The sequence below is a fragment of the Diceros bicornis genome, chromosome 18, assembly GCF_020826845.1.
Source record: "Diceros bicornis minor isolate mBicDic1 chromosome 18, mDicBic1.mat.cur, whole genome shotgun sequence".
Lineage (NCBI taxonomy): Eukaryota > Metazoa > Chordata > Mammalia > Perissodactyla > Rhinocerotidae > Diceros > Diceros bicornis.
In genome coordinates, this window is record NC_080757.1 from 50,654,831 (window position 1) to 50,680,522 (window position 25,692).

General features: G+C 34.9%; 1 protein-coding gene across 2 annotated transcripts in view; it reads right to left on the reverse strand.

Annotated features, from left to right (window-relative positions):
• Positions 1–6,079: 6,079 nt before the first annotated feature.
• ABCA5 (ATP binding cassette subfamily A member 5) overlaps positions 6,080–25,692 on the reverse strand; it is a 78,328-nt gene continuing 58,715 nt past the window's right edge. For both annotated transcript variants that reach the window (XM_058561442.1, XM_058561443.1), the window contains 15 exons: positions 24,636–24,749; positions 24,112–24,246; positions 22,549–22,623; positions 21,940–22,031; positions 19,649–19,775; positions 19,226–19,343; positions 19,038–19,129; positions 17,822–17,997; positions 17,372–17,447; positions 17,148–17,242; positions 15,952–16,071; positions 14,657–14,806; positions 14,170–14,249; positions 6,902–6,957; positions 6,080–6,386 (listed from right to left, as the gene is read on the reverse strand). In XM_058561442.1, the coding sequence (XP_058417425.1) occupies positions 6,279–6,386; positions 6,902–6,957; positions 14,170–14,249; positions 14,657–14,806; positions 15,952–16,071; positions 17,148–17,242; positions 17,372–17,447; positions 17,822–17,997; positions 19,038–19,129; positions 19,226–19,343; positions 19,649–19,775; positions 21,940–22,031; positions 22,549–22,623; positions 24,112–24,246; positions 24,636–24,749 (1,614 nt within the window). In that variant the 3' untranslated portion in view covers positions 6,080–6,278. The remainder of the gene's footprint in view (positions 6,387–6,901; positions 6,958–14,169; positions 14,250–14,656; positions 14,807–15,951; positions 16,072–17,147; positions 17,243–17,371; positions 17,448–17,821; positions 17,998–19,037; positions 19,130–19,225; positions 19,344–19,648; positions 19,776–21,939; positions 22,032–22,548; positions 22,624–24,111; positions 24,247–24,635; positions 24,750–25,692) is intronic.

Consider the following 25,692-nt stretch of genomic DNA (forward strand, 5'->3'; position numbering starts at 1 on the left):
CTCAAGTCCATACAATGTCCATAAGGGCCCTCTGATCTCTCTCTGATCCCATCTTCCACTCCTGTTCCCTTGATCAGTCCACTCATGCCTCACTGGTCCTGTTTCTCTCTCTCTCAAATATGCTACACACACACACTGCCCCAGGGCCTTTGTACTTGCTGTTCCTTCCGTCTATAATGCTTTTTCACCAGCTCACCTTCTCAGTGTGTTGTCACCATCTCAGAGTGGTCTCACCTGCAACACCCACTCTGGCTCCAACACTCCTTATCTCCCTTTTTCACCCACACATTATGCATTTCTTAGTAGTTTGTCTCACTCTACTATAACAAAAGTTCAGTGAGGGCAAAGATTTTTGTTTATTGCTTCAATAATGTATCCTCAGTGTTTATAACAGTGCTTGACTCGTAATAGGCATGCAATAAAATACTTGTGAATACACAAGATATGGAAACGCAATCTTTGATTAAACCTTAAAGATTGTGGACACTACCATGGATATGCATACTGAGTGGTTACAGTCACCCTTTTTAAGTTGTATTTCTTTAACCAGCCAAATAAAAACTGTATCTGCATGTATCTGAAGACCAGAACTTCCATTTTTTACTCTATAGGAATATTTACTCTTTTCTTGGAGAGCCAGAGAGCAGGATGACTTACTTTTCACTCTTTACTTTTAAATTTTGAAGGTGTTACATGTATCACCTATTCATTTAAAAATTAAAGCGGGGCCAGCCGGGTGGCACAAGCGGTTAAGTGCGCGTGCTCCACTGCAGCAGCCCGGGGTTCGCCGGTTCGGATCCCGGGTGCGCACCAACGCACTGCTTGGCAAGCCATGCTGTGGCAGTGTCCCATATAAAGTGGAGGAAGATGGGCACAGATGTTAGCCCAGGGCCAGTCTTCCTTAGCAACCAAAAAAAAAAAAAAAAAGAGAAGGATTGGCAGATGTTAGCACAGGGCTGATCTCCTCACAAAAAAAAATAATAATAAAAAAATAAAAATAAAAATAAAAATTAAAGCAAAAATATCTTGAAAAATTAAGAAACATGACATTAGAATTCAGGGTTTATCAATTTGTAAAGCTTGACCAAGAATAATTTTGATCTCATTCAATCACAAACTTGATTTCACATACTGTTTGAAAGTAGTCAAAAGAAAACAAATACAACTACATAATAATTACATAATAATATCAATAGTATAACTTGGCCAAAGAAATTACTAGCCAATATGTAAACAACATAATCAGCATTCAGTACTTTTTCCTACAACTGTGACAAAGACATTAATAAATAAAAATTAGATAAGGTGAGCCAAAACAATAATGCTCTCATTCTGTTAAATGACCATAATATTGCATTTAATGATACATATAAGAATTACAAAACACAAAGGGAAATAAAATTGCAACCCAAGTGAGGGATTCATTTAGCTAGTCTTTAATTAAGAAGGTTAGGCTACAGTCACAACATAGAACCTTGGAAAATTCTATTATCAAGAATTTAGATAACACCTAACAATAAAACTTAACTGATATCTTAAGGAAAAATACTAGGTTGCAAAAACCTGAAACTTACTTTAAGCCACAGCTGAAAGTTCAAAAGGTCAAAGCTTAAACCTAAAAGAAGGGCCACCTAACAGTTGCCAGCTTACTCTTTGAAGGTAGATCCAGGTTTTATGCTTTCATTAGCATTTAGTTTACTTTACAGATAGCCCTTGATCAGTTCCAAACATTAACTGAGCAACCTAACCAGTACCCATCTCCTAGTCTCAAGTAATCAAGGTATAAACTTTCGTGACCTGAGATGGCCCTCTCACTGGTAAATGTGTAACCCTGGGAAAGTTTATGTGTAGCATAGTGAAAAGAAAATTACTTCAAATTTCTGTGTACTTTTTCTGGAATCCTGTATTCACGGAAGTGTGAGAGGAAGCATTCCAATCATGCAGTTTTGTGTATGTTGTCTATTTTTAAGATGCTTGAAATTACTAAGAAGTTGATGTGCTTAATTTTAAAAGTAGATTAATTAGATTTGCAAGAGTTGCATAGGCGCTTGGGAAGAATTTGTTCCTTAAATTTAAAATCTTGCCCAAGTATTTGAGAGAATTAAATTTATTCAAAAATTCAAAGGGAAATTGATAAATATGTAAGCAGTGTTAAATACTTGGGAATAGTTTAATCTGCTAAATGTAATAAAATGTAAGTGAAAATGATTGCTTTATATTTTCAGCAGACTTGAGATAAAAAGCTCTACAAGCGTATCTAATTTAAATTTAAAATATAAATGTGAATTAAAACACAGTAACTGTCAATGTACTTTCTGTACTTGAAAACGTCCCTCAGATACTTAAAAAATTACTAACAATTATAGTGTCAGGTTTTTCCTTCATTTTTAATATGAGCCACTCATTATTCATTTATCAATACTAAATAACAAAGAATCAATTTCAGTATACAAAATGAAGAGTTGTCTTACATTTTCAGTTCTTAAAGCTTATTACTAATAATATAATAATATTTATTTTTCTTAAAGGGCAGCACTGAGAATTAATTACATATAACACATGAATAAAAAATAAGTAAACTTTTACCTTATAAGAATAGCTGATATAAAATTATTCACCTGAGAATAAATTCTTTCATTATATATAAATGTTCTTTCAAAAAAGAAAATGAAAAATCAATGTCAGCAATATTAAAAATACATTAAGGATAAGCATTTCTATTTTTCAAAAATTAATGCCTATTTATGTGTTACATGAAAATACAGTATGGTATTTCATCAAACTCAGAGGACAATCAGAATGAAATGCTGTGTGACCAAGAGAACAATAAAAACAATGACAACACTTACCCTAAACAGAATTAATTATGCTCCAATGAAATAGTGTTAGTAGCACTAGCAAAGCATCTGTCATATTATATTATAGTTAGTTATATAAGTATCTATCTTCCTCCTACTAGACTGTAAGATCTTACAGGGCCAAAAGTGATAGTCATCTTTCTACCCAAAGAACCCACTGCTTGAAACATAGTCACTAAAATGTCTACTGAATTAAATTACCCTAATGATATTTTAACGATTAAAATAAAAATATTGACTTAAGGTAGTTTGTGCCAGTTTAAAGGAAAAAATGCTTTTAAAGAAAACCTACAGCCTTATACTGAGAACAACCGGAAAAAAATTAAGAGCCCACAAAGTGAAATGTAAAGTACACTCATCCTGTTTTTCACTGTTACCAACTACTTGGGTCTTAACTGCTGCAGACAGAGGTTTGCCTTATTAGTCAGTAACCACATCACTCGGTGAAGTCCGGACTTTACTTTTAAAATTTGATTGTGAATGGAAAACATAAGCTAGGTGATGCCGTTTTTTCCAACTTTTGCCTAATATATGTATTTATATTTATTTGTATTGGTACAGAAAAGTTTTGAGACCAAAAATTTAAGACATTTTGAAATAAAGTAATATATATGTTCAAAAACTGTAAATAAAGATAAACTTCACATTTGACTTTCTGTCTCCTTTTCTTCCCACCCCACTTACCCTTGCTTTCCTATTAGTTAAATTATGCTTCTGAAGCTTCTGAATAGGAAAGGTTTTATTACTGTGAAAAAGGCAACAGAACATTCCTACAAATAATTTAATTCATGACCAAAATAGATTCACTCTAAGTATGTAAAAATTTTTGAAAATTAAATCAAATGTCTTTTTTAAAAAATGCTTACAAGAGTACAATAATAGTAAAGTAACTGAATGGACATAATAGATAGGAACATGATTATGACTAATCAGCATAATCTCAACTTTCACTCTGCCAGAAAAAAATTTTACTTTACATTGATCACACACAGATGTAAAGTGAAGGTGACCAAATCAACGTGCAAAAGCAGGTAACATTCTACGTTAGTCATGCTCTATTTTAAAATAACACATCTGGGGGCGGCCCCCTGGTGTAGCTGTTAAGCGCATGCGCTCTGCTGTTGGCGGCCAGGGGTTTGTATCCCGGGCGCGCACGGACTCACTGCTTGTCAGGCCATGCTGCGGCGGTGTCCCACATAAAATGGAGGAAGATCGGCCTGGATGTTAGTGCAGGGCCGGTCTTCCTCAGCAAAAAGAGGAGGATTGGCATGGATGTTAGCTCAGGACTGATCTTCCTCACAAAAAAATAATAATAATAAATAAAGTAAAATAACATCTTTCTCAGTACGGTCAGGTTCTAAAAAGCTACCTTTTCAGTGACTGCCCTAGTAAACTATAGTTTTGTTTCTTACGCTGAGCTTAAGTGTTCAAGGTAATCTATAGCTACAAAAACACATCTCAAAAGAGAAGCCCCTGGGAATTAAATGAACAATAGATACAAAAAGATATCTCTGTAAATTTATGGCACCATTTAGCATTGACTTGCTTAGAAAATGCAATGTGCTATTTATTAATTTATCTACAAAGGTAAAGATTTTCTTTCAAATGTGTCTTGAATTGGATTCATCATGCAGTACTGAAGCTGAGTAAAGTTACAACTTTTACTAAAGATGTAAAAGTGAGATTCCAAGTGAAGAATCCAAAAGCTTGGTATTATGAGGCAAGGGACTGTCACTTGATAATAAAAGACTAAAAACTAATGCCAACTAAATCTTACAAGGAGAAATAACCTAGCTGTAGGTTGTAAAATCCAAGCAGAGACTGTAAGGCAGCTCATTTAGATTAGTTAGAAAACCTCTGAGACAGCTGGTAAGGTAGGTTCTTTAGGAAGGTGTACAGCAGTTGCCAAAGCAATGGAGAAAATATCAGTCACCTACCCTGTACCAAGACTGAAAAGGGAATACTATTTAAATCAGCTGCTAGAGCCTAAAATCACAGATGTCCTATTACACAGTAGAGCTAAAACTTTATTAAGGTTTACCTAGGTTAAATAGCTAATAACTTCATTAAAGGGTTTGGCTATTTAAAGTAACTCAGTACCAAATTCTTCTGTTGTTGCTGTTGTTTTTTAAGACTCTTTGTAATGCAATAATCACACTCCCAATATATTTGTTTTTGCAAAGTTAAAACTTTCATTCATCTGGTTGAAATATAATGTCAACTAGTATTATTTATACTATATTATACCTATAGTCCATATATGGGTTCTACAAGGAAGTATTTCTAAGATTGCATGAACCATAACCTCACTTCAACTCTGGATTTCACAGAGTGAAATTCCGGTTTCTTATTAAAGAGAATTATGTATAGTTTGCTTCTAATCCTTAATTTAAACCCCAAAAGTTCATTTACATCCCACCATGTTCCAAAGTGAATCTGAGGTGAGTTACTAAATGAATCTACACACTGATATACTTAAAACTCTATACAGGAGAGAGAGACTCAAATAACAAAGTTTACCGATAAAAATGATTACCCAACAAATTATTTTATTCTAGAATAAAATAAAATGTGCTTTTGGAAGAAAAATGACAAAAAAAATTTCTGTCTTCCATGGAGGGGTGGAGGAAAAGGTACGGCTAATTCTTCGAACTCTATAGACATCTGTCATTCTAGCCACAGACAGACTATTACATAATAAGATCCTAGACATAGTCTTCCCTTAATTATAATAATTAAAACACCTCTGAATGTTACTGTAAGCAAAAGAAATGTAACTTCAAATACCTAAGTTACCTATGTCTAAAATCACCTACTAGAACAAGGTCTCATTTCATTTATGATTGATGAGTGCCACCTAGTGAGTGTCACTTCCCGCAAACCTCTATCTGCACTGAGATTGTCTCGTGTTTGTGCTTGAGCTTTTGGATGCCAACTTCCATTCAAAGTTTCTTTTAGAAATTAAAAAGGAAAAGAAACTTTTGCTTTATGTCTCTTTTCTATGTACTATTTACGTATTAGTTTTATCTTTAGATTGACACATATATACTTACATAACAAGATGGTATGAACTTAAAAATGAAGGTAACTGTTCAAAATAAAATTATTCTATCACTATTTTTTAAATCATAAATTTAGAAGCACTGTTTTTGAAAGGTAAAAAAGTAAATATTTTCAGCTTCACATACAGACTATAGTTCAACATATTTCAGATACAAACATGCAGTTTCAATTAATTAGACATAAGTTTTATTTGAAGAAAAGCAAAACACAACCACAGCATTCAGTTAAGGAACTTAGGAAAATCCCAAGTGCTTTCATGGTTCTTCAGTCACCACTCAAATAACACACTGCTTAAACCAAAGTGAAAATAGAGTGAAAAAAAATTCAATACGCAGACTCAGCAATATAAATTCACATTTAAAATACTACTCTGTCTTCCTGTGTTCTTTCCCACCAAAGTGTGCTGTTTAAAGTTCCACAACTATTATCTTCTTCCTCTTGTTCTTTAGTGAGTTCTACAAAAACCTAAATGAAAATAAATAAATGAATACAGTATTCTGTATCAAGAATTTTTAACTAAATCAGAAATGGTATAAAGTTATATCTAATTACATTGACAAGTCAAGTATCAAGAGATTTATTGCTATAAACATTACTTAAACAGAATAATCTCCATTAAGCACATACAAAGATGAACATTATTTTAGAGGATTAATAGATTACTTGTTTTCTGATTAATATATTTAAGTAGCACCGTCATAAAAAAATAATTTATAAATATTTATCCAATGTAACTTCAGATATGCTAATATGAAATACCATCATCATGATCAGTTTTCTTTACTAAAATGAAAAAAATTCAGCTATTCAAAATAAGTGAAGAACCTAAAGTTGTTTAAAATTATACAAAGTTTAAGAATATCCTGTAACACCTTGTCTTTGGTTCCCAAACTCCCTCCCTCTACAATATAAACCTAAACAATTAAATATTAGACACTTTTTTCAATAAAAGAATTTTTAAAAATTTAACATTATAGTACCTGTTCCAATGTTGCTTGAGAAAAGCTATATTCTTCAATGGCAAAAGTATGTTTAGCTATTAAAATATGAAAACAGAGTGACGTCAGCATCATGGCGGAGTGAGCTTTCCTGTGAATTCTTCCCCCACAAGATACAACAAAAGCAACAGCCACAGACCAACAACGGAATCCCAGACAGTGAAAACCTAGAGCGGAGGGATCCACACTGCCGCACATCTGAGAGCGGAACATGCTGGGCCCCCGGAGGAAGTGGGGAGAGGTAAGGAGAACTCCGCTCCCTCCCCATCAGATCAGCGATCCCGGTCCGCGCGGCTCCCAGAGAGGGGAGAGGGGCGGCCCTCGGTGGGAAACTGTAGCTCTTCGGGCTCTCTCAGCCAGTGGGAAACTCCCGCACAGAGGGCTCAGAGGAGCCACAGGGCTACCATCAACATCTGAGCACCCCAGAGAGCAGATAAAGAGGGGCAAACGAGAAGCCTCCCACGTCAGAGACCCAGAGGGCAAAAGAGAGAGCTCCCCCCTCCCCGCAACCCGGAGTCTGCAGCTCGACCAGACCTAGCGATCTGAGGCAGACCTGAACAAACTGGACTGGACCCGTGGATCGCAGCGGGGGAAAAAAAAAAAAAAAAAAAAACTGCAGATCGCAGCAGAAAAACTAGGGCAGAGCGCAGGGGGCTTAGACTACACAGCCCTTTACCACCAGACAGTGGCGGCAGGTGGAAATTGCAACCAGAGACTTCCAGGATGAGGAAAATCAAAACCAACACAGGAACCACAATGCAAAAATATATGAAATCACCAGACCAGAAACAAAATGACAAGCACCCAGAAATCAACCCCAAAGACACAGAAATCCATAAACTAAATGACAGAGATTTCAAAATAGCTATCATAAAAACACTCAACGAAATACGAGACAACACAGACAAACAATTAAATGAGATTAGGAGTTTCTTCACAAAAGAGATTGAAATCATAAAGAAAAACCAATCAGTGCTGATGGAGATGAAGAACACAATGGAGGAGATAAAGGAGAATCTGGAATCTTTAAAGAACAGAGCTGACAATATGGAGGAAAGAATTAGTACTTTAGAGGATAGGAATACAGATATACTCCAGATGGCAGAAGAGAGAGAACTAAGACTAAAAAGAAATGAAGAAAGACTCCGAGAAATATCTGACTCTATTAGAAAATGTAACATAAGAATTATAGGTATTCCTGAGGGAGAGGAGAGGGAAAGAGGAACAGAGAGCCTATTCAAGGAAATAATAGCTGAAAATTTCCCAAATCTGGGGAAGGAGCAGGAAATACCAGTAAGCGAAGCCAACAGGACGCCTATATATATTAACAGACAAAGGCCTTCACCACGACACCTAGTGGTAAGGCTAGCCAGGGTCAACGACAAAGAAACAACATTAAGGGCAGCTAGAAAAAAAACAAAAAATAACGTACAAAGGAACTCCCATCAGGCTCTCAGCGGATTTCTCAACAGAAACTTTTCAGGCTAGAAGAGACTGGAATGATATATTCAAAATACTAAAAGACAAAAACTTTCAGCCAAGAATACTCTATCCAGCAAAAATATCCTTCAAATATGATGGAGAAATAGTAACTCTCCCAGATAAACAAAAGCTAAGGGAGTTCATGGCCATGAGACCCCCACTACAAGAAATACTCAAGAAGGCCCTCAGGCCTGAAAAAAAGAAGAGAAAGGGAACACAAAGCTTGGAGTAAGGAGAAAAGTAGGTAGACAAAATCAGAGAAATAGTAGATCTTTACCGGAATAGGTTAGCAACCACTTAAATACTAAACTCAAAGATCAAAGGAAGAAATTCACCAAAAATAAATTTAACCTCATCACTGTAAACACACAGCCACAACACAAGACAGAATAAGGTATAACAAGAGCAACTTAGAAGGGGAAGAGGAAAGTGACTGAATTGACTTAGTATAAGGAAATAGGAGGCTATCAGATAATGGACTATCTCATACACAAGATTTTTTGCCCAAACCTCAAGGTAACCACTAAACAAATAATCAAAACAAACCACATATGATAAACAAAGAGAAAACTAGAAGAATCATAAGACAGAACAACCAAACTGAATTGGCAGTCCAAAACAAATGGGACAAGAAACAAAGGAAATGCAAAAGAACCAGAAAATAAGTGACAAAACAGCAACATTCAGCCCTCATATTTCAATAATTACCCTAAATGTAAATGGATTGAACTCTCCAATCAAAAGATACAGAGTGGCAGGATGGATTAAAAAGCAAGACCCAACAATATGCTGCCTTCAGGAAACACATCTTAGCACTAAAGACAAGCACAGGCTCAGAGTGAAAGGATGGAAGACAATACTCCAAGCTAACGGCAAACAAAAGAAAGCAGGTGTTGCCATACTCATATCAGACAAAGTAGACTTCAAGATAAAACAGGTTAAGAAAGACAAAGAAGGGAAATATATAATGATAAAAGGGACACTCCATCAAGAAGACGTATCACTTATAAATATATATGCACCCAACATAGGAGCACCAATGTACATAAAACAACTATTAACAAACCTAAAAGGAGAAATCAACAACAACACAATAATAGTAGGGGATCTTAACACCCCACTTACAGCAATGGATAGATCATCCAGACAAAAAGTTAATAAAGAAATATTAGACTTAAATGAAAAACTGGACGAGATGGACCTAGTAGACATATACAGAGCACTCCACCCAAAAACAGCTGACTACACATTCTTCTCAAGCGCGCATGGAACATTCTCTAGGATAGACCATATGTTGGGAAACAAAGCAAGCCTCAATAAATTTAAGAAGATTGAAATCATAACAAGCATCTTTTCAGACCATAAGGCTATGAAACTGGAAATGAACCAGGAAAAAAAAACTGGGAAAGTGACAAAAATGTGGAGATTAAACAACATGCTACTGAACAACCAATGGATCATTGATGAAATTAAAGGAGAAATCAAAAACTATCTGGAAACAAACGAAAATGATAACATGCCATATCAAACCATATGGGATGCAGTAAAAGCGGTCCTGAGAGGGAAACTCATAGCGATACAAGCCCACCTTAACAAACAAGAAAAAGCCCTAATAGGCAACCTTAAATTACACCTAACAGAACTAGAAAAAGAAGAACAAACAAAGCCCAAAGCCAGCAGAAGGAGAGAAATAATAAAAATCAGAGCAGAAATAAATGATATTGAGACCAAAAAAACAGTAGAAAGGATTAATGAAACAAAGAGTTGGTTCTTCGAGAAGATAAACAAAATAGACAAACCCTTAGCCAGGCTTACTAAGAAAAAAAGAGAAAAGGCTCAAGTAAATAAAATTAGAAATGAAAGAGGAGAAATTACAACGGATACCATGGAAATACAGAGGATTATAAGAGAATACTATGAGAAATTATATGCCAACAAATTGGACAATCTAGAAGAAATGGATAAATTCTTAGACTTATACAACCTCCCAAAATTGAACCAAGAAGAAATGGAGAATCTGAATAGACCAATAACAAGTAAAGAGATTGAAATAGTAATCAAAAACCTCCCAAAAAATAAAAGTCCAGGACCAGATGGCTTCTCCAGTGAATTTTACCAAACATTCAAAGAAGATTTAATACCCATCCTTCTCAAACTATTCCAAAAAATAGAGGAAGATGGAACACTTCCTGAATCATTCTATGAGGCCAACATTACCCTGATACCAAAACCAGACAAAGACAATACAAAGAAAGAAAATTACAGGCCAATATCGCTGATGAACATTGATGCAAAAATCCTCAACAAAATATTGGCAAACCGAATACAACAATATATCAAAAAGATCATACACCATGATCAAGTGGGATTTATACCAGAGACGCAGGGATGGTTCAACATCCACAAATCAATCAACGTGATACATCACATCAACAAAACAAAGAATAAAAACCACATGATCGTCTCAATAGACGCAGAGAAGGCATTTGACAAGATACAACATCCATTTATGATAAAAACTCTCAATAAAATGGGAATAGAAGGAAAGTACCTCAACATAATAAAGGCCATATATGACAAACCCACAGCTAACATCATACTCAACGGGGAAAGACTGAAAGCCATTCCTCTGAGAACAGGAACGAGGCAGGGCTGCCCACTCTCACCACTCCTGTTCAACATAGTACTGGAGGTTTTGGCCAGAGCAATTAGGCAAGAAAAAGGAATAAAAGGAATCCAAATAGGTAACGAAGAAGTGAAACTCTCACTATTTGCAGATGACATGATTGTATATATAGAAAACCCTAAAGAATCTGTTGGAAAACTGTTAGAAACAATCAACAACTACAGCAAAGTTGCAGGGTACAAAATCAATCTACAAAAATCAGTTGCATTTCTATATGCTAATAATGAACTAACAGAAAGAGAGCTCAAAAAGATAATACCATTTACAATTGCATCAAAAAGAATAAAATACCTAGGAATAAATCTTACCAAGGAGGTGAAGGACCTATACAATGAGAACTACAAGACATTATTGAGGGAAATCCACGATGACATAAAGAAATGGAAAGATATCCCATGCACGTGGATTGGAAGAATAAACATAGTTAAAATGTCTATATTACGTAAAGCAATCTACAGATTCAATGCAATCCCAATCAGAATCCCAATGACATTCTTCACAGAAATAGAAAAAAGAATACTAAAATTTATATGGGGCAACAAAAGACCCCGAATAGCTAAAGAAATCCTAAAGAAAAAGAACAAAGCAGGAGGCATCACAATTCCTGACTTCAAAACATACTACAAAGCAATAGTAATCAAAACAGCATGGTACTGGTACAAAAACAGACACACAGATCAATGGAACAGAATTGAAAGCCCAGAAATAAAACCACACATATACGGACAGCTAATTTTCGACAAAGGTGCTAAGAACATGCAATGGAGAAAGGAAAGTCTCTTCAATAAATGGTGTTGGGAAAACTGGACAGCCACATGCAAAAGAATGAAAGTGGACCATGTGCTATCGCCATTCACAAAAATTAACTCAAAATGGATCAAAGACCTGAAGGTGAGACCTGAAACTATAAAACTCATAGAAGAAAATATAGGCAACACACTATTTGACATTGGTTTTAAAGGAATCTTTTCGGATGACATGCCTACCCAGACTAGGGAAACTAAAGAAAAAATAAACAAGTGGGACTTTATCAGATTAAAGAGCTTTTATAAGACAAATGAAACCAGAATCAAGATGAACAAACAACCAACCAGCTGGGAGAGAATATCTGCAAAACATACATCTGACAAGGGGTTGATCTCCATAATATATAAAGAACTCACACAATTGAACAACAAAAAAACAAACAACCCGATCAAAAAATGGGCAGAGGAAATGAACAGACACTTCTCCAAGGAAGATATACAGATGGCCAATAGGCACATGAAAAGATGCTCAACATCACTAATCATCAGGGAAATGCAAATCAAAACAACACTAAGATACCACCTCACGCCCGTTAGAATGGCTATAATCACCAAGACAAAAAACAACAAATGTTGGAGAGGATGTGGAGAAACAGGAACCCTCATACACAGCTGGTGGGAATGCAAATTGGTGCAGCCTCTATGGAAAACGGTATGGAGATTCCTCAAAGAATTAAAAATAGAGATGCCCTATGATCCAGCCATCCCACTACTGGGAATCTATCCAATGCACCTGAAATCAACAATCCAAAGAGGCTTATGCACCCCTATGTTCACTGCAGCATTATTCACCATAGCCAAGAAGTGGAAGCAACCTAAGTGTCCCTCGACTGACGACTGGATTAAGAAAATGTGGTATATATATACAATGGAATACTACTCAGCCATAAAAAAAGACAAAATCGTCCCATTTGCAACAACATGGATGGGCCTGGAGCGTATTATGTTAAGTGAAATAAGCCAGAAAGAGAAAGACAAACACTGTATGATCTCACTCATATGTGGAATATAAACCAACACATGGACAGAGAAAACTGGACTGTGGTTACCCGGGCAGTGGGGGTGGGGGGTGGGCACAAGGGGTGAAGGGAGTCATATATGGGGTGATGGACAAACAAAAATGTACAACTCAAAATTTCACAATGTTAGAAACCATTAAAACATCAATAAAAAAAAAAATATTGGAGAAAAAAAAATATGAAAACAATATTTCACTTAATTGGCAGTAACTGAGTAGCCAACAACCTGTTTTTTTAAAAAAAATCTCTATAATCAACTCATTTAAATTTGAAGCTGCCGAAACATATTTTCCTCTACCTTGCTTCCTTTCTCTCCCCCCCACCTCGCACAGTTCCTCTACAGCTCTAAGCACTATACATTTAATGTACTTGCCTTATTTCACCTTTTCCAAGCGTCTCCTCTTTACCCTCTTCTATCTGCTTCCTCATTATTCCTTTTTTTCATGATTTCTTTCGATCCCTGCTATCTCCTACTCCCCAATTCCAATACAGCCTGTTCTTGACTTCTTGAACTAGACTCTGGATATTGTTCACAGGTCTATATACTTTTTTATATTTATTTCAGATCCTTTTGCAATCTAATCTAATACACCTAATTTTCTGGTTTTCTATTCATTCCTTTAATTTAATTCTTCCTAAGTAGTTCAGGTGTTCTCTTGAATCACAAAGAAATCACCAAGTAATATAGGTTGTTTCATCGTTTAAAGATGCCACAAAATAACCTGTATATGAATACCTGCCCCATCCAGGAGCTTACCTCTTTCTATGCCACCAGTATATCTTTATCCTACTACCATTTACTTTAAAAATGCCAGGATTCAATAAGCTTCTTTAAAGCTTTTAGGAATGCCCACCCTCCCGCACTATGAATTCTCTCCTCTCTCCTGCTGCCACTGGAGTCTTGCCACCAGCGCTATTTCTGTGCCTCAATACGAAGTAAGGATTCAAGAAACTCAATGCTCCCACTTCCGGACAGAATTAGTGAGGACTACTTACACTGAACTTCCTCACAGACACAATGTGAAAAACTGTGGTGATGTCTACTAAAGACAGGAAAAGGTTTATACTACAATATAGTTGATCTACCAAACCCCTACATATTAGTATTTACCTACATCTTAGATTAAACTAATGAAAGGTTATCTTCTTATTTACTATAGTTTCTATAATAAGCTGAGTCCCAACTTCCAGACTTTTTAAATAAAATTCTTTTATAATTTGAAAGCTACCTAGCAATGTTTTTCAAATATTACTTACCTTCTTCTAGCTTAGCAAAAGATTGTGAAAGGGACTGAACATCTTCCTTAGGAATTTTATAAGCCAAAATAGAAGAAAAACTGAAAAGAAAAATAAGATAAAATGTAGGAAAATTAAAAGATAACTACTACTATGTTCTAAAGCTAAAGTTCAAAATTTTTAAAGTTCAGAATTAAACTCCAATAACTCATTTTGATACTTAATTAGATAAAAATTGTTTGAAATCTTAAAGTATTTCCATGTACAATAAAATAACTCTCATAACTACTAAACAAGAACTTTAAAAAGTTTAAATACTATCAAACACTGAAATATTATATCTAGATTATATCTAACACTAAGTTAGATATAAAATTCCAGCCATCTGACTACATTAGTCCAATATCGGTGATAATACAGACTTTTTTTTCCTAATCCTTAATACAATAACCAATTTTTATGACTATTACTAAACAAAGAAATATAACTAAATTTTCAAAATCTTTACCTTTCCTGGCGGCTTGCATTTGGGAAAATATACTGAATTTCTCTTTGAAGGTGGTCTACTTCTAGGTTTTCTATCCAGTCCTTTAATTTAATTTCCAAAAAGTAGCCTTTTCCAAATTTACTCTTCAGATGTTGGACTGTCCCAATACATCTGTAGTAATTTTTAAAAGAAAATTCAGGTATAAAATGATTTGACAGTTTCAAAGAATGATATCTCACTTAAAGAATGATTTAAATAAAATGTTTATGGTGGAATACTTTTAAATTTACAGAAAAGTTGTAAATATAATAAGAGAGTCTCCATACACCCCTCATGCAGTTTTAGTTTCCCTAATTTTATCATCTTATATTACCATGGTATGCTTGTCAAAATTAAGAAACCAATATTGGTATATTACTATTAACTTTATTTGACTTTATTTGGATTTCACCAGTTTTGCACTCACGTCATTTTCCTGTCCCAGGATCTATCCAGAATACCACATTGCACTTAGTTGTCATGTCTCCTTAGTCCCCACTGGTCTGTGACAGTTTCTTACTCTTTTCTTCTTTTTCATGACTTTGACAGTTTTGAGAAGAACTGGTCAAGTGTTTTGGTAGAATGTCCCTCAATTTGGAGTAGTCTGACGTTTTTCTCACGATTAGACTGGGGTTACAGGTTTTTGGAGACCACAGAGCTAAAGTACCTTTCTTATCACATCATAGCAGGCAGTACATGACATCCACATGACATTGCCTGGTTAAGGTAGTATTTGTCAGGTTTCTCTACTGTAAAGTTACTCTCTCCCCCTTTCTGTGCATTAGAAGAGACAGGCCAAGTCCAGACTACTTGGGAGGTAGGGGATTAAGCTTCCCCCCTTGGAGGGGTTAGTATCTACATATATTATTTGAAATCTTTCTGCAAGGAAGATTTGCCTCTTCTCCCACATTTATTTATTTATTCAATCATTTATTTATATAAGTATGAACTTATGTATATTCATTTTATACTTTGGGCTATAATCTAATACAATGCCTAGCAATTTTTTAAAATAACAAATATCATGCCTGAAAATAACATTCCAAGTTGTTGAATAATTAAGCCAATTCCAAATGCAAAGCAGCTAGCCATTTTTTCAAAAAATAAACACATTTCCAAGTAATTCTGTAGAAAGCTAACTGATTGAAAAACTCAAACACGGAAACATTTTTTTTACATTTAAATTATTATGTATTATTATAAGTTTTTGAAATGATGACATTAAAAATCCACCTCCCCACACCCATCCCCAAACGGCATGCTGTTCAGACTTCTACCTTAACCGCCCAGACACCATGATAGCCACTCGGTCACAGACAGCCTCTGCCTCCTCCATATAATGAGTGGTCAGAATAGCAGCCCGTTTTTTGTTTTTAAATGCAGTTCGAATTGCTCGCCTACAAAACATAAATAAAATAAAAAGAGAAGAAAGCATCTGAATGCTAATAAAAATACGTGGGCTTTTAAAAATCCAGCTATTTGGTTAATTAGGTTAATTATAATTTATCAAATATCAATTGCTATAGTTACTATATTCTGCCCAACTATGATTTTTCTATTCTAATTTATTTTCCCTTATTTTTGAAAGCTTGTCAAATAGTCAGAAATTCTGTGATGTCAAATGTTTCTATGCATTAAAAAATGAATTATAAAAATAAATGCCTTTTCACGTTACAATAAAAATAGCATAGAATCACAGAGAAACCTTAACATGCATCTAAACCAAAGCTTACATTTTACAGACATGGAAATCTAGACTCAAAGAGTTGGTCAGCTATTTGGCACTGTGCATTCCTAGAAAGAGTTCCAACATAAATTCAAGACAGTATTATTATAAGAAAGAATTATATATATTATATATTATATATATTTAATATATATCTAATTATACATATATCATATAATTATATGTTAAATAACTAAGAAAAACCTTTTAAAAACTATTCAGGGGGCCAGCCCCGTGGTGTAGCGGTTAAGTGCTCGCGCTCCGCGCTGGCGGCCCGGGTTTGGATCCCAGGTGCACACTGACACACCGCTTGTCAGGCCATGCTGTGGCAGCGTCCCACATAAAGTGGAGGAAGATGGGCGGATGTGAGCTCAGGGCCAGTCTTCCTCAGCAAAAAGAGGAGGATTGGCATGGATGTTAGCTCAGGGCTGATCTTCCTCACACACACACACAAAAAAAAACTATTCAGTCAGCAGTACTCTTTATTTTAATAATTACCTGTATACTCATTTTTGTTCTGGAATATATAAAATATTATTACTACTTCATGAAAAATATAAAGTTTAAAGGAGTCTCTAGAAATCAAAATACTTAATTTTTAATTTCTATTTAATCATTTGTGTAGGATTTTAAATCAGTATGTATATATAACTACTATAAAACCATTAGTTATAACAAAATATTCTTTTATTCTGAAGTGTGATATAGTATAATGTGTCTCAAAAGTGTCTTTAATATCATACTCACCACATATGCTGTTTGGCTTTAGGATCCATACCTGTAGATGGTTCATCTAACAGAGTAATCTGAGGATTCCCCAGCATACTTAGAGCAAAACACAACTAGATGGAAAGAAAACAGGAGGAGGGGGAACTAATAAGGCTTCACTATAAGGAATTTTATCAATGGTTTAGTATCAGGCACTAAACTATCAAGAAAACATACACATATTTGTTTTTTAATAAAAGTACCTTTCGCTTAATTCCTACAGGTAGTTTCTTTATAGTTTTCTGAAGATGTTCCTTTAAATCAAGTGCATTTGTTATTCTGCAAAATAGATAATACAAAATGAATGTATTATCACTTACTGTTTGTGATCATTGACATTTTTCTTTTCTAGAACACTCAGTTGAAGCTTACTATAATTAGACCTCCAATTTACATCATTTTAAACAAATTAATAAAAAACGTTCACTTTGAATTAAAATGTTTCATGACACTTATTGATATATACATTCTGTAATTAGAAATAGAAAAACTGCCTTTTTATTTTCATAGCTATCATAATTCAGTAAAGAATATATGAAAAAGTAATGAGCATTTTCCATGAAAATTATGACCCACGGAAATGCCTGTTATGAAATTTTTTAAATGTGGAATGTAAACCTTTCTCCAGGTAACAAAAAGGTTCTAAATTTTACCGATATATGACTTCTTTCATGTCATCTGCACTCATTCCTTTCACAGCTCCATAAATTTCAAAATGTTCCTGCAATGTAATATCTGGCCACAGTGGGTTTATCTGAGGACAGTATCCCATACACTTAACGGAATCATCCTCTTCAGCTGGGTCTGAAGAATAATCTCCTAGAAATACCTACAGAAATACAAATCAATTTTAAATAGCCATTTTTGCTTAATTTACATTCTGAAGGAAGTGGCAAGTGAATGAATTCAAACTCCTTCCTTGAGCCAGAGAACTATCAGGTGAGATTTTTACTCCTTTTGATGAAGAAAGGACACAAGTAGCTAAATCAGAGTTCAGTGACATGGCCGGAAAGGGCAATTAGGAATGCAGGGTTGACTGGGAAGCCCAGCTCCAATTTAAACTAGGATGATCAGGCAGCCTCACTGGACGTGGTATTGAGCCAGGCAGGTAAGTAAATTTAGTCATTTGGATTTCTAAGGGGTAAGGAATAGCCAACAGGCAAAAACCCAAGGAAAAGAGTGTCCCTGGCATTTTCCAGGAGAACAGTGAGCCAGTGTGGTTGGTGTGATGTAAGCAAGGGGGAGAGGAGCAAGAGATAGGATCAGAGCAGTTTTGTAAAGTTTCCACAAAGTGGTGAGTGATATGCTTATAATCAGAGACCAAGTGATGGCAGGGTCAAGACTAGCTCCCATATATCCTGAAGTTAATAGGACTGTCTTCCATTAAGTTGGTGGACAAATCACCTGTAATTGTAATAATTATAAAAGCAGAAATACAGTCTTGTGTCACTTAATGACAGGGATACATTCTGAGAAATGCATCATTAGGCGCTTTTGTTGTTTTATGAACATCATAGAGTGTACTTACACAAACCTAGATGGTATAGCCTACTACACACCTAGGCTACCTGGTCCTAATCGTATGGGACCACCATAGTGTATGTGGTCCACCATTCACCGAAAAGTCATTATGCGGCACATAACTGTACTGTATATGCTTGTGTCTGCACGTGTACATGAAAATTTCACTATGTACATTATTTTCACAGATAACCAAAAAAGATAATAATTTGATCAAGCTATACCAAAAAATTAATACTAAAACCATGTAAAATTTAAGCATCAAAATCCTAATTTGTCGTTAATAAATTTATTTTAATTAAAAATGTAAATCATAGTCAACATACCCCACACCCTTACATATCATACCTGGCCTGAAGTTGGTTCAATATTACCAACCAGAATATTAATAATTGTGCTTTTGCCTGCACCGTTTGGACCCAACAGTCCCAAGATCTCTCCTAAAGGAATTGAAAGAAAAATCATCATACGTAAATCAAACTAAAAATGGAAATTACTCTTCTAGAAAAGTTATTTAATAAAAAGTAAATACCAGCCTTTTTTCACACAGAAAGAGACATATTTAGTTGCCACTTTCTTTACTTTTCTTGACAGAAGAAAATCTTTCCTGTCATCGTATTCTTTATGCAAATTGCTGACCATGATGGCTGGTTTCTAATAAGGGAAATAGGATTTAAAAAGAGAGTTATAATTCAGATACCCATCATGACAGGCTGCACACAACTCATGTCCATATCCTAAGAACTATATTTGCTAATAAAGGGTATTATATAAATAAGTATCCATTTATGACTAAAATAATGGCTTATTCAAAAGTAAGTGGACAAAACTATTATTTCAAAGAAAGATTTTTGTTCAAATAGATCCATATGGAAAGAAAAATATTTTTCAGATTAATTCCTAAGTATGCGGAACTAATCATTGCACATTTAACATGACAGCGATAAAGACTAAATTACCTCCGCACAACACTGGCAGCTCATCAGCTCTTTGACCTTCAGTCTTTCAGCTTTGACATCTTCATCTTCATCCTCATTGTCTGGTGGTTCTGGAAACTTCCTATTTTTGGACTTTGTTGGATGGGTCCTAAATATATAAAGATAGTAGATCTGAAAATTAAAATTGTAAGAAATTCAAGCACTACACAGAGAAAAGACTAAAATAATAATATACCAATATGAGATCTATGGTTATCTCTGAAAGGTGGAATTACAGAGCTATTTTTCATTCAGTGATACCATTTGGATGACAGTACCTAAATTCATTCATTCATTCAACAATATTATTTTTGATCAGTATGTGTCAGGTACTATTTCACACAAAGATAAAAAGATTAAAAAAATGTACCCTTCCCTCAAATAATTTACAGTCTGGGCATAAATGAGATTGCCCAGGAGAGCAGATGTAGAGGGCTGAATTAAGAATCCACAGAAACACCATAAAGGTAGGTAGAGGAAAAAGTTCTTCTAAAGGAAATTTTGAAGTAACAGTAAGAGAGGTAAAGAGGCAAACCGGAGTTGACATTATAGAAAACAAACAAACAAGAGAAAAGTATAAGAAGGGAGAAGTCAGTCATATTAAAAGCTGCAGATTAGTTAAATAAATTGAGCCTACTTGAAAGACAAAGAAGTCATTAGTTAGCTTACTGAAAACAGTATCAACAGAAGGGTAAGGGCAGAAACCAGATTGCAGGGAGCTAAGGAATAAATGAGAGGTGAGGAACTGAAGGTGGAAGTTTTTGGCCATGAAAGAAAAGAGAGATATGGGATAAGAGCCAGAGAGGGATTCAGGTTTAAATGAGATTTATGAGTTCTGATGTCTATTACTTTGTTTTATAAGGGAGAAAGGTGACCTCCTCCTGAAAGAAAAATACCCTATTAAGATCCACAAGGGGAAAACATAGGAAGAGAAAAGAAAATTGACGGAGCAACATCCTTAAGTAGACAGAATAAATGAAGACTTAGATAACAGGAGGGGTACTTCTTCCTCTGGGACTAAGAAAAGGCAAAAATGATGGAAGAGATGGATAAGTGTGAAAAAATTTATAAAACTATAAAGTGCTTCTGTTTATTCTTAGACGGCAAGATCATCTACTGAGAAGGAGGAAACAAGGTGAGGCCAAGTGAAATTTGGGAATCTGAAGAATACAAAAAAGGTTTGGGATAACTATCAAAAAGGAAGAGATAGGAAGGTGCTGACTAGGAAAATGTGATAGAGTTAGCAAACAGTGTCAAAGTTGAGTTTATATAGGATAAATACGCAGTATTTTCAGACTGCACTTTTATGTTATTTCTCTCCAGCTAAGATTCACCAAAAATTATGATTTTTAGCGTTCAGGTCAAAGAGATATAGAAGTTAAGGGTGCTGAAAGAGGGTGAAAGTGATGAATCATGTGAGCAAGGCTGGACAGAGAAAAAGGTAAAAACAAGGATTAGCTAATACATTTGTGAGAACAGAAAAAACTCAAGGGTATGAAACCATAGGAGAAAAGTCCAACAGGACTAATAAAATAAGAAAGCTGGAAAAATGAAGTTACTGGTAGAGTTGGACACTGAAGTTTAAGATTTTACAGATGAAGTGAAGAGCAGAGATGGCATGGATCTGACGCAAAGAGATAGGTGAAATGGAAAAGAGACAAGTAACTGGTGTGGAGAAAATCAGAAACTGAGGGGGCAGGGTGTTAGAAAGGTTATCTAGGTGGATGCTGAAGTCTCCCCTAAGACAACAGGAATGAGGGAAAAGAGGAAGGAGAACCAGACACTAAGCCTTCCACGGATGTGGGAAGTATCCAGTAGTTAATATATACGCTTACAGCAGCATTATTCATAATAGCCAAAAAGTGGAAACAACTCAAATGTCCATCAACTGATGAACAGATAAATAAAGTGTGGTATAGCCATACAATGGAATATTACTCCGCCAAAAAAAAAAAACAAAAGGAATTAAGTACTGCTACATGCTACAACATGGATGAACCTTTAAAACATTATGGTAAGTAAAAGAAGCCAGACAAAAAAAGACTACATATTGTATAATTCCGTTTATCTAAATGTTCAAAATTGGCAAATCTATAGAGACAGAAAGTAGATTAGTGCTTGTATAGGACTGGGGGGTTGGGGAAGTGACCACTAACGGGTACAAGGTTTCCTTTGGAAATAAAGGAAGTGATCTAAAACTAGATTATGCTGATGGCTACACAACTCTGTAAACATACTAAAAAACATTAAAATTTAGAAAAAAACTAACTGACCTGAAAAAGGGATCCTCTCTTATTGATCGGCCTCCATATTTTTTCTCATAGTACTGTAAGAGGAAAATCCACAGTACACACTGCAGGTAAGGCTAAAAGAAGAACACATAACAGCTCACGACCAAATCTTTTTTTTTCTCCTTATACCAACAGAATGAAGACCAGATACATCAGATTCCTTACCATCACCAAAAAAATTAATCACAATTTTTTTTTGCATGTCATATGAGTTAAGAATAAATTTCAATAGGTAGATTTCTAGTAAAATAATCTTTCACATATTTTTCTACCTCTGTAAAGTCCACTGGTTGTCAACTTCATAAAATATAATCAAAGAAAAAAAAGCTCTGTTTTTGCTTCTGAGGAAGCCAGAATTATAATTAAATAGAATAACATGAAAAAGCCAAGTATATTAAAATGGACATATTCAGTAAATGAAAGTTATTACCACTAAAATGCACATTAGCTACCATTAACTAACACACTTGACTTTTTATGCACTTTTGTTTTTATGCAACAGGATAAAAATTAAAAAGAGAGTTAAAATCATACAACCAAACTATTCTTAAGGTAACATGCTAACACACAAACATTTCTGTTATTTCTTACCGATATAACAGCCACCAAAAGCCTATCCCATGGATTATAGGTGTCCTCATGTTTTCTACCATTCTTCCAAGAAATCTAAGACAAAAATTTTTGAATTGTATACACTGCCAAGACATTGTGATATAATATTTTGGTCTTTGATCTGGGTTCCTGGCACACAGCTTCTAACTCTCTTGCCCTTGGAGCTTCCTGAGTGATAGAGGTGACAGGAGCATCTCTGGTTATTTAAAACAAGCCCCTTTAAAGCAAAGCTGAGTTTATGCTAATGAAGTTACTCATGGAGGATGGCAGCTGGTTGCCAGAGGAACCAACAAAGTGATGAGATGGCTGGAACTTTCAGTCCCATCCACTGACCACCGAGAAGGGGAGAGGGGTTTGGAGATTGATTAACTCATCACGTCTAAGTACCAGAACCTCCATAAAAACCCTAAACACAGGGTTGGGAGAGCATCCATGTGCTGGGAGGGTGGCACACTCCGAACTCCATGGGGACAGAAGCACCTGCACTTGAGACCCTTTTGGACCTTGCCCTACGCACCTCCTAATCTGACCCGTTCATTTGTATACCTGTTATAATAAACCGGTAATAGTAAATAGTGTTCCCTGAGTTCTATAAGCCATTATAGTAAATTACTGAACCTGAGAAGGGGTCACAGGAACCCTGGATTTGTATCTAAATTAGACAGAAGTGTGGGTAACTGGGGGACCCACTACTTGTAATAGGCATCTGAAACGGGAGGCAGTCGTGTGGGACTGAGCCCTTAACCTGAGGGGTCTACACTAACTCTAGGTAGCTAGTGTTAGAATTGCTTTATGTGAGGAAAAACCCCACACATTTGGTGTCAGAAGTGTTGTGATTAGTTTTCTTTCAGCTGCAATGAGTAGAAATATTTGGATTAAAATGACAAAAATGCATTTGGTTAGCAAACGTATTCTTGATACATAAATTAGCTATTAATATTAATAGCTATAATTTTTAGTTAGATTACAATCTTCCCCATCCCAAAATATTTCTATCTGGGGAGGTATAAATTCAACATATTAAACTGAAGGAAAGAAAGAAGAAGGGAGGTTAGTGAGTAGACTTAATTAGCAATCATCCTAAGTCAATAATTCATCACTTAATTATTTTTCAAATCATATGGAAATGTTTTTCAATTATCCAGGCGTAATAAAACTAATCTTTGTTTTATTTTTTTCTTGGAAAGAAATCTCTTACACTTTATTTTCTCTCATCCCTTTATACTACAATACATTATTTAATCCTTGAAAAACTCCCCCAAAACAAATACTGACTCAAGTCAGACCATACTTGTAATTCATGTACATCATTTTGGGCACCAAAGAACATGTACTGGACATGGTCCCTCTCCTTTGGGACTTTAAGTTTTAAAGACATGCTTGAAAAGATTCCACAGTAATTTTAAATGGCTGCATTCATAATATTTAAATCAAGTAGCAGCAGCTAACATGATGTTTTTTCTATTTTCAGTACAAGAACTAATATCTCAAAGATAAGCAGTATTTATGCTTTTTAAATATTAAAATACCTAACAGACCTACCTTTATGAAACAAATCAGACAACCTAGAAGTGGATAGATTGGAATGACAATGCAAAAAGTATAATGAAGAATAGCTGTAACTGTGTATCCCATAAAGAACGTTACTTCGGTGATTGCAATGCAAGCCAATGCTGTCTAGAGAAAAAAACGAGAAAACAAGTGAAAAACTGTTTAGAAATTTCATACAAACTTACTTGTAAGTTTGTGCCTCAGCATTAACTATGTTTTCAGTCCTCTAGTAAAACATGGAACCAGAGATGATACTTAGCCAGGAAGCATCAGTATGCTGGTACCAGTTGTTTGTAGCCGGCAGTTCTTAAATGCTTTCAATATCATCCCTTCATGGACTGGATGATGCAGAAGACAAATATACACACAAAAAGACGCTGCCAGCTATCTATTATCTGAGTTCCATACTTAGAAAAGACACAGTAACATTTTTGAGTATAATCCCAAAAGAGTTCATGACTTTCAAATAAGCTGTTATGAAAAGCTGGGGTAAAATAACATAAAATGTAACTTACCACAGAATAGATAAATGACCAAAATTCTTTGGTATTCAAAATTTTTTTAAAAGTGAAAGAAGTAATATAGGTAAACAGAATAACCGATGGAACATAACCAATGAGGCAAAAAACCTGTAAAACAGAAATGTGCACTTTTATGTAAAAACATGAATAGCTAGCAATACATATGATATAAAATGCTAGTCATATTAAAATATTAAGGAATAATTGTTTTTCAAATTTTATTGCTCAACAAATCACTCCAAAAACTGAAATTGTGATTACTTAAGGAGTCACCATGCACATTTCTCCTAAATCAGTAAAACTCATGCCTTTAACTAATTGTTAACATAATCCTGAACAAGTCACTTAAAATGAACACTATTTGTAGTTCTTTTTTATGCCAAATAAAATGGTATCTCATCATTTTATTATAAAAAAAAAGTATAACAGCTGGTTACAACTTTATCTTTCTCAACCATTAGCTACCATTTTAATATACAACATTTAATGCACTGTGTAAATTTTTAAGAAAAACATTTATTAATTTATAAGGCAGAAATTAATATGTAAGGTCAGTATGATCTCTGGCAAAACTGGTAAGTTTCCTTTCAGCAACCCCACCCTCACCTAGCTTTGTCTTCCCTTTTTCCTAATACACATCATTCATATGAAAGGGTTGAGTACCAGTCATTTACATGTGAACATGAATGCAAATCATACTCTCCCTTAGTATTTTAAACCATATTTTAAATTATGGAATAAAAGAGTTTCTTCCTTGGGAAGTTATTTTCAGGCATAGAAATGAGGAAGATATTTTAAGGACTGTTTAAGCATTCCTGATTACATACAAGTAGACAGTCTACATGAACGACCCCGTTGGTTTCAAAGAATTATTTTATAATCGTAGTAAGTTATTGTTTTAAAAATTGCTTATAGTAATATAAATTGCAGTCATTACTGGTATCATATACAATAATTAAACAGATGCTGCTTCTATTTTCTGTAAAAAAATTAATATCCAAATTACTCAACCAACCAATTGCCACATTATAAAGTCTTAGTTTTTTAAAAT